The sequence below is a fragment of the Plectrocnemia conspersa genome, unplaced genomic scaffold, assembly GCF_051122295.1.
Source record: "Plectrocnemia conspersa isolate PC_06_02 unplaced genomic scaffold, ASM5112229v1 ptg000013l, whole genome shotgun sequence".
Classification (NCBI taxonomy): Eukaryota; Metazoa; Arthropoda; class Insecta; order Trichoptera; family Polycentropodidae; genus Plectrocnemia; species Plectrocnemia conspersa.
The window spans coordinates 10,342,101-10,352,758 of NW_028277177.1; the positions used below are offsets into that span (position 1 = coordinate 10,342,101).

Here is a 10,658-nt window from a genome sequence, read left to right on the forward strand (position 1 = left end):
TTTTTACAGAATCTGCTCAATAGCGTTGTCGAGAGAACTCCTAAAATTGAGAAGGTTAATACAGACGGTGGAAGGTTCATTAGAGAGTCAAAGGTAATAAAAGCAATTACTTTACATGAAAGCATTTTTTACATTTCATTGATGACTTATATTATATATATATATGAGCAAGATAAAAAAACATTTTTTTTGTCATCAGTTAAGTGTATAATTTGTCTTTTTATTATTTAGTTTAATGAATGGATGTGTATAAATGAAATGTGAACCGATGAGAGTTGATGATAATGAAACTTCCTAGCTTTGTTTATCCTGCATTTATATGGTCTTCAGCGTGGCGGAATCTCAGGTTATATGCCGCCTGGAAAAAAATCAAGCATATGGATTCTTTTGTATACAGCATGGTGTTTATATTTTTTACTTTTTAAAATTAAGTATGTATGTACATCTTTTGGGTTTCGGTGGCTTGAATGTTACTGCTTATTATAATACAAATAATTTTTAATGCATGCTATATTATACTAACTTAACACAAAACAATGTTACAATTTCTTACGTGAGCTTAGGAATAAGGAATGAGATTGTAAATAAAACAAATTGAGTGGACGTTAAATGCATGATTAGTTGTTTGAAGATTGAGCGAAGAAGTCATTTGTAATTAACTGAAAAGAAATGTTTCTTCTAACTACCAATGTTTAAATGTTTTTGCCGCTGATGAAAAAGAATTATTTTTAAATTTTCTTATTTGTTTTGTATAGTAAATAAAAAGCTTTTTATCTGGTCTGTGGTTTTAATTATGAAATTTAAGTTTTATATGGTAAGGTTTTTTATGATGGGGATTGGTTTTCAAAATTTTATGTGTATGATAAAATTAAGTATTTAGATGGGAATTGTCTTTTAAATTACATAAAAAAAATGTTGCTTCTGCATGAATACATGTTTTACTTGCATGGATTTTCCTTAAATGCTTAGAATTGTCAGCGGAAGAAAGTCTGATTTTTTAGTATAGGTATAATAGTTTTAAAAAATGTGTGAACCGCAAAGAATGATCATATTTTGAAAGGTTGCCGATTGTATTATTTTAAATTAATTTTATATATTACAGTTCAAATTTATTAAATAAAAAATAAAAAATAGGCTTTTTTAAAAATTAAACTTTGTAACAACTGTAATAAATATGCACTTAAACAATTAATTCAACACTTGTTAACGCACGTTATGGATTGTGATGCAAATTCATGTCTGTAGTTTGCGTTGACGGTGTTCAAGCTTATCTAATATGAAGATGTGATCTATGTATTATTTTTATATGCGCATTTTGCACTTGTAAGTATGTACATAGTTTATGTTTTTTGGATCTTTGTACAGTCACATCTTTATATTACATACAGCACATATTATAAGCATTAACAAATATGTAACATATAACACTTCGTATCGTACGGTGCCGCGTTCTCTTAACAATTAGATATATTCATCTCGCTGCCAACGATACTCTGAATGGCTGTGCGAGGAAGTCCATCCGTCGATGGACGCTCCGTCGAAGAAAGAAGGCGACAAGGGAGCCGAGGCCGTGGCTAGGCAACTAGATCAGCTCAACGGAGGTCACCAAAGGCTCCTGGATCTCCTGTATGAAAGACTGAGGAGGATTGCGGCGGCCAATCCCGGAGATATCGTCACGTTGGTGAGTTTGCCTTTGCAAATTTAACTAATGACTAATGAGTATTCATAACACACACAAGGCGACTGATTTTTTTGTTATCGCCATCTTGTCCCCTTGAGCGCGTAGATGACATCATCGACCGTTTTCTCTCTAAAGCACCTTGTGATAAAATAAGAATGATCTCACACACAACCAGTTGCAGTGATGATGTAGTTTCTGCATAAGTGTTTATATGCCATTGATTGGACACGTTCACTGCCCTTCAAAATTTTCATTGCGATCTTAACCTGTAAGTGATGATGTGGAATAAATTTCACCTATGACAATGAGATCAAAATTTAAAAATATTGTTAATGTTATCGCAATGAATATATTACTATAAATTGGCCGGTCCGATGAAGCTCACTGATGCCATGGGTGTCGTTGATGATTCCTATGGTTGTTTAGGTTTCGAGGAAGGTCTGAAGTCTTCGATGATACTCACTGAATTCTCAGCTTCCAGGCTCAGATTCCATTGCGGAAGGTTTATAGTCATAAAATAATTTATTATCTCTATGAGCTAGCTGCGACTAGGATGAAAATCGATATTATCTGCGTGTTGACTGACCGTTTGGTACGAAAATTATTTGAAAAATGCTCTTGAACAAAGTAGATTCCCATATTTATATCATTATGCTTATTAGACTGTTGAAAGAAAGAGGAGACGTAATTTCGTCTTAAAATAAACATACAGCGCTTCAGTCACTATGCAAAATTTCGTTACTGAACGAGTGACGTGACCTTCACTTAATCCCATATATATAACAATATCTATGTGATTTCTATGGCTGTAAAATTTATAAAATCGCACTTCTTCGATACATTCAGTGCAAATCATTGAAGCACACTAAAGGAAAATATTTTGCGCAATAGTATTTCGAATCTTTACAGTAAACCCTAGAATTTAAATATAGAAGTTGATTAGACAATTAATAAATAAGGTTAAATATGAAGGTATAAATTACTGACTAAATAATTGTTGGATATGTCATACCCAACGTTACTATTCATTTTGTTCTAAGATATTTTAACTAAGAAAAAGTAATTTACAGTTCATGCGACACTATCGCAAAATCGTACCGTTTCCGGATTAGTTTATCGCAAAACTTCGTTCCTTATCGAAGTACTTTTTAGTAAATTCCATGATAACTAGTGTTTTTATTAACTATAGAAACGTAATAGTTATTTATAACTTATATATATTAGTGATATCGTTCTAGTTCCAGTCTAATGTTTATGCGATTTTTTTAGCGTGTTTTGTTATGAAACGCTCACCGGTTTTGCATCGAAATTTTTGGCACAAAAAAGACAGGCGTGTTTTTACAAATAATATTACTATTACGCGAGTATAGTTGCGCAAGAATCATTAAAAATAATGTGGACGTTTTTAGCTACACATTTCCGGAACGCTTTCTCTGAGATAAGCCGGAATTTACGCAGCTAATTGCTATATTTAAGCTCTTATCGTTTTGCATGTTTTCGTTGTCGTCAATCAAAGCTCTCGTATTTTAATTATTTACTGCGCAATCTGACACTCGGCAATTACTTTACGTTTATAAATCGATCGTATTTTTTTGATACTATTATGTGTTCCAAGGCTGCTAAGGTTACGTCATTTTAAGTGTATCCAAACTTCTCGATCGATGCTTCCAGTCAACTCGGCCTGTCCATGTTTGCCTCCCACGTTTGCACGAAATATCACTAGAGGTCAAAGAAGCGGATTATTGTGTTAGGTATGCCTCGGTCCGCTTGGACTCTTGTTAATTTGCCAATGGGCGATTTCTTTGCGGCGTTTGATGTTTGCCAAAAAGTGTCTCTTTTTGATGGGGATCTACGTGCATTCAGGCATTTCAGGTCAAGCCGCGATTTACTGTTTGTTTTCAGTGTGCACGCGCATATCGAATGGATTTCTGAGGCGAGACTTGAATTTCAATGCGCTTTTCTTTAAGGCCTATACAATATTGCGAAAACAAGACTGATCGATTGTAAAGATCAAGGATGAATTCAGGAAAATTTATTAGTCTGACTTTATATACATATGTAAATTACTCGCTTTACAAATTATTCCTGCTTCAAAGACATTTTTGCACTGTGCTACTTTTAGATCATAAAATTCATTCAAATATATTTTTGCATCAAACAGATGCGCATGATCAGGTCTATTTCTTTATATGCTTTGCGTAGCTTTCGTATTTTTAAATACATATTGACGCTCGTTTAAAAATTCATTATCACTGTTTTAAAAAAGCGAGGCTTTGATGAAAATCATCTTCCTCAAATAATGCATGTTTGCAATGTGAATGTCATTTTGAAGAGTTCGAGTAGTTGATTTAATAAAATATGTATTAAATATTCGGACGAGTTTATCAGTAACAACGCATGACCTTTCAGTCTTTCTTCGCGACGAATTTTTTCGTCACAATATATTGAGTTATGCGTTTTCAGCAATAGCGCAGAATGCATTATAGCACAACGTAATGCAGCCACAGTTCCTGTCATAAATATATACTACAAAAACATACCTTTTGTTAAAATATTTAATAGTATGGTATATGATAATAATTTTGTATACTATATTGTAAAAAAATTGCACTTGCGACACTTGTTAAGAATAACGGCGCCACGCTCAGAAACCGTCAGTTTGTACATTTGTTCTACTTTTAGCCCTAACGTCTACGAAAGTGGCCAACATAAATACGTTTAAAAATTTAAAACTTAGTTTTTAATCGCTACCAATGTCGTTGATAACACTTAATAACATACGATGACACTGATAAACGGTTAATTGCGATATTTGACCTATTTTTGGGGAATAAACACGCACACGACGATAACAAACTAAGTTATAAGTTATAAAACTTATTTATGTACCAAAACGTTGTTGGCCGCTTTCGTAGTCATTAGGGCTAAACGCAAATAAAATGTTCATAACCATTGGTTTCTAAGCGTGGCGCCGATACTCTTAACAAGTACCTGAATAACTTACCTAGTGTTGTAAAAGCAAAATCTCAATCTGAACACATATAGGTCAATATTTGAGAGGTACAATGCGATTTATTTTAGAACACATTTTCCAATCCGAATAGATCGATCAACGCTATCGTGCAAGATAGTCATTTTCGGAGTGTTTATGGGTTTTCGCTCGAAACCAGTAAAACCGAGCCGATTAAGCTATTCACCGCGTTTCGACCGCCAACAAAACATCGCATAATTAGACACGAAAGAAAGACCATCCACCGTGTTCTTGAAGGCCAAACCAGACAGACTGGTAGAGACCACATCCTTCATACACGTTCAGGCGAATAAATTTCAACTAACCGAAATGATGTCATGTTAAATATACGACTGAAACGATTAGGCCGAAGTTCAAGGTCGTCACGTTTTGTGGGCTATTATGTTATGTTTTATATACATGCATATATACACTTACTTACGCCCGTTTCCCCTCTATTTTAGAAGCCGGTCGATTTAAAGTCTGGCCTATTGAAAAGTTTTTCGCACGAATGTTTCGCTTTGACACGCACACTCAAAGTTCATCCGAAAATAAAAGCTCTCCGACCGAGCCCGAAAAGTGCCCAAAATTCTCTTATTTTCTTCCGGTCGCTCGTAGACGTTCAGAAATTGCTCAATTTCGCTCGGAGAGTCGGCCAAGTCGGTTCAGGTGTTAAAATAGACGGCTAGGAAGCTCGATCGAATGCATTGTTGCAACTGTCGCTTTAATTATAGACTTGTAGGCTGTAAAAGTAATTGGGTCGGCGAAATTTTCGTTCTCGTTGGATAGGGCTTCATTGAAATGATTGCTTTCTGTAGGTTTCAGCGTATATCCAAGCATTATTCAAGTTTCTCTTTATTGTGTATGCTCCGATAACCACGCGGCCCGAATGTATAATATAATAGCTGAAATGACCTTCTATACCTTCCATTAAAAGCACTCAATTTTTTGTGTGGATTGAAATTTGGAGTAGATTTAAAACGGCGATTTAATTGTAGATAAGTGACTAAAATTGATTTCACATAGTGAAGCCACAATACTATAATTGCTGTTTGTTTTTAGCAACTATGATTTATATATCTTAGAACAATGGAAAGTTAAATGAAGCTGTGTTGGTCGAAAATTTAAAAAGAATAGCAATAAATCCATAACTTCATTCTAGAATGCAGTTTATAGTTTTATTATATTAATAGAAAATACACGGCTTCCAGTCAGATGTATTACGCCATTGCGTTAATAAATCACAAAAATTGGTTAATCTGTTCTCGAAACAATCGTGCAAAATTACAACAATTTTATATACTGTCCTAGCTTTTGTACATGGCTTCGCCCAGAATGTTATATCATTTTCTTTAACAATAAAATTTTCAATTATTGTTTTCTGCGTGATTGAGATATAAAATTGACAATGAGAGAAGCATTTTTTCTCGAGTCAACTCCTGTCATTTTCGTCGCTTAAATCGAAAATACAAATGCATTGTTGGATCAAAATTATTTTACAGCAAATTTGTGCTGAGGTAATTCATTTGAATTCTGGTAGCTACTTTTTCTTCCATTATCTTGTTAATTGATTAAATTAGTGTGCTACAACTGGCGTCTCTCGAATCCTATATATACGTGCAAACGGAACATCACTTAAGTGTGTATGTAAAGCTATACTCCGTTTCTTTTAACAGATTCACTTTGAGGTCTATCCATTTCATCATTATTCATAAGTGAGAAAGAGATGACAACTTTGGGAGTACGCCCCACCAATTTGTTCTTAAGTACAAGATGCGGATATACGTTTGGTATACTTATCATTACTCCTTTCTATATTTTAAACAAATTTAGAGAAATTAGAAATGTAACTATATTTTTTTATGTTGAAATAGTGAAAGTTATAAACCAATAATTTATCAATCATTTACGTATGTATAGCGATAACAATTTAAAGACGTCCGTGCGCTGCGAGTGTCGGAATAATAATTAATTAGTTGGAACGTATTTGACAACTTTGCTTGGCGCAAGCGGATCAATGAAATACCGTTTTGAAATAAGAGATAAGCCTCAAAGTGACTCTGTTAAATGAAACGAAGTATAGCACTGGAGAGATAATATACGCTCGGATAATTCAATGGACCTGAAAATTTATATTTACAGTCTCGAAGCTTTGGTGACAGGTGTCATTTTTAACGAAGATACGCCACACTTTGAATTGTCTTGATTTATGATCTTTCTTTGATGCTATTTTCTTGTGACTCTTGAGGACCGCGGCCTCGGATTCAGCTCCCCCTTTAGTTCAATCGAACGTCTCTCTTCAGAAGCTATCGCGTCGTCGCGACGCTCGGTCGGCGTCGTTCGCGTGTCGAATCGCGAACCTCAATGATGAGAATCGAACCAAACTATTATTTATAGCTTCCGTGATAAAAAAAAACGAACGCGACCGAACGAACACGTAAAAATAACGATAATAACTGAAGCGGCTATAGAAGTCGACGATCAATGACAAACTTTTATTGGTTTTAAACAGTTGTGTTATATTTATGCGCCGGATTGTTAAAACAATAGTGTTTTGTGTTAAATGTTAATTGTTTTCGCGTGCCGATTGCGCCGCAGTGTTTATAGTTTATGTATATTGTTCAACTTATTTTTTTTATACAATTTTTCTCACAAGACCGGTCGTCCTTGCCATGAAAACCATTAAGGCTTTTCGACGTTCCATTGCCGTGACAGAAAAATTCGAAGTTTTCTCATTTTCCCGTAACAGCTGATTCATAGTACGACAGCGACTCGCAGCGGTCGTCCCGGAAAATATAATCGCACATAACCTCTATCCGATGAAAATTCGGCTGTTCCGATCGTCGCAGCTGTCTTGATTTTGCATTTTTTCAATAAGCCTCTAAGAGACTTGGACTGTTTAAGTGCGCTTTTCGAATTTTTCGTCCGCGTTACAAGCCATTTTTGTGCGCCGAGTATTGATCGTCTTTCGGCAGAAAATTTTCCGTGCCCTGTCATGGTGCATCGCTTATGAGATTTACGCCGGTCGCTTTTTTACGTCGTGCTACTGCTGTTATTGCTTGTTTTGAATAATTGTTATTACGGGTGTGATCCATAGTTTTAGTGGTACGATTGCCTTAAATGTAGTGACAGTGTTTTATTTTTATAAATAATAAAAAGTGTAAAAAAATATTTTAATAATCACAATGTTTGACGAAGACGAATATGACTTCTCTTATGAGCTGGTTAGTATTTTATATTTTATTTTTATGCAATGAAACATATTTTAACCCAACATATTGGTCAAAAACATTCATTATATGATCTAAAAAATATGTTTTCATTTGTTTATACATTTTATTTGTTTATATTAAATTATAAATGACAACAGTGATGCATTTAATAAAAAAATGTATAAGTATCGTTTTAAAATAAGTTTACCCCCCCCCTGATAAAAATGTATCCGTTATTATTTTTATTCTATCCAATTCTGAGAATCCATTTATTGATCGTAAATTTTAATCAACTGCTGCAATAATAAGTAAACATTATAAGTTTATCTCGCCTCTTTCACACATCGCTATAAACTTGGATGTGTACTGTGTGTATCGTTCTGTATATGCAAAGTTTCTCGAACTGTGTGAATCTTATATTATATTATAAATAAATTAAGAATTTTCGTCTTCAAAGTTCTTCTTTTATTTGCAGAAATGTGCAGTGATAATTTTACAGATTTTAATAAAATATAATATTAGCTTCAAATGTTTATTTTTAGTTAAGGGCTAAAATTAGCAAAGCAAGTATATTTTGTGAATTATAAATGTGTATTTTACAGTGAATGTGTATTACCCGTAAAGTTATAGTTTCACTGGCGTTTTACTGAATTCCATCCGAATATATTTTCACCGAAGATATACATATATTTCTACTAGTAAAAATATAATTTAATGTATGTCATGCCAAAAATGGTCTTACCATTGCAGTCCAAAGGCATCTATTTTATGCCCAATATATTTTCTGAAGCCATTTTAAATGATTTGAAGATCAATATCCAGTATTTTTATTTTACCTGGAATTGTCAAACTACTAAAATTCGTCGTAAAATCGTTAAATCTATCAATGTGTTTTGAAAACAATTTTTTGACGCGTCTGTGACAACCGCTCATAACCTGACATGTGATTTGTTATTCATGGTTCTCAATTTAAAAAGTTTACAATTACGTACATATTTTCTTTAAATAAATTAAATTACTGTTTTTAATTTAACCCAATATTTAGACAATATATTTTGAGAGGTCAAACGTCGCGAGGATAAATTACGCTGAATGTTTTTTTTATCGAGAGTAGTCCTTAAGTTTTACGATAGATTTTTGCGATATATTGTTGATGTTGAAGGTAATCCAACTTCAGTTTCCGAAAATTAAAAAAACCCCACAAATTTAAAGATATATTCAGATTTTTTTTTATTAATCGAACATTTGCGGTATTTCATTAAATGACCGTCTCTGTATTTTTCTAAACACATTTTCACCAATAGACTATTTGACGGTTGCGAAAAGTACATGTTCTGCTCAAACCCATACCTAACTTAATAATTAATAAAATTTTTAGAACTTTCATAAGTCAAGTCCAAAATACAAATTAACCCAACTCATCTCTCAGGAGAAAATAAGCGGAAGAAGTACAGACAGATGTCGCATCTCGCATATTGCTCCATAGTTTGTCTGCACTTCGATATTACACTATGCTTAAAAATATGATAGCTATCCTTTCCGATTTTTGATATGAGAGTATTGGTCAAAGTGAATTCAAACCGAATTTTGGTCAATTGGAGGAGGCAAAAACAAATCATTTCTCAGAAGTTAAAAATTCACGTCAAAAGCAATATAAACGTGTCGTCGCCGTCACAGTGGGAACGCTCGGTAAGCTCGTTCCCACTGCGACGGCACGATTTTATTGCTATGGAAAATCTCTAAAAATTCATTATTCTAGCTCATAGAAAATATCTTATATGTGTTTAAAAAAATATATCCGCTAATGAAATTACACGCCGCTCTAAACTCAATTTGACAGTTATGAAACGACAATTTATTTGTCTTTGTTAAAACACAAATCTAATCTAAATTAATTAACCAAACATATTTTAACCTAATTAAAGTTTTAAAATTAACTATAGTTTTAGAATTTTCATTAGGTAAATTCGCTTAGGTTAGGTTTGGGTTTGGTTTAATTTATTTTAAATATTGTAGTATTTCGTTAAACAATGTGACATCACAATTTTATGAATCTAATCAAGTGGAAATAAAATCATCCATTTGTGAATAAATATAGTTTTACCAGTGAAATTGTAAATAAATTGTTTTATACATCTTAACTGACTGAGTTAGTGAAATTATATTTATACTAGTGAAAATATAACTTTACTGTTAATATACATACAAATCAATCTATTAACCATATGTTAATTTTAATTAATATTTATATTATAATGTGAAATAGTGCATACCTAATATAAAAAAAAAACATAAAATAACTTTTCCTTCCATATTTTTAATTTATAACTACAATTTTAAATATTAAAAAATGAAGTTGTTGTCAATTATAAAGTCCCTTGTTAACTTAAGTAAATAATACCCTTATCTATGATTTAATATATAGTAACATTAAACTGACAATTTTTTATCTAAACAATCTTTTTATTAATACAAAAATATAGTGTTATACTATGTATTTTCCAAAAGAGGTGTCTTTATAATGTATTTTACACATGTATACTAATGTTTACTACCATGTGCATGATTTATGATAATTGTATTAATGATATTTTGATTTTTCAGCGCTTGGTGGAAGCGATGGCACCCCGATCGGTGCGATCGTTCCGACAGGAGTTCAACATGCACGATATAGCCGCCCCTGAACATTCCAGCGTAATTCACCATACGCAAACAGAGTATGTTCTTGTACAATAAATATTTACTTTTTATTTAT

At 33.0% G+C, this 10,658-nt stretch overlaps 1 protein-coding gene across 48 annotated transcripts in view; it reads left to right on the forward strand.

The window, feature by feature from the left end:
* Nucleotides 1–10,658, forward strand: part of shot (dystonin-like protein short stop) — a 189,480-nt gene that overhangs the window by 137,790 nt on the left and 41,032 nt on the right. For 30 of the 48 annotated variants that reach the window (XM_088201380.1, XM_088201346.1, XM_088201347.1 and 27 more), the window contains 3 exons: nucleotides 10–93; nucleotides 1,466–1,681; nucleotides 10,508–10,620. The exons of 7 other annotated variants lie outside the window; for them this stretch is intronic. In XM_088201380.1, coding sequence (XP_088057506.1) covers nucleotides 10–93; nucleotides 1,466–1,681; nucleotides 10,508–10,620 — 413 coding nt within the window. Of the gene's footprint in view, nucleotides 1–9; nucleotides 94–1,465; nucleotides 1,682–6,992; nucleotides 7,304–7,788; nucleotides 7,916–10,507; nucleotides 10,621–10,658 lie in introns of those variants that run through there. 11 more of the 48 variants (XM_088201372.1, XM_088201369.1, XM_088201370.1 and 8 more) reach the window with 5 other exon arrangements.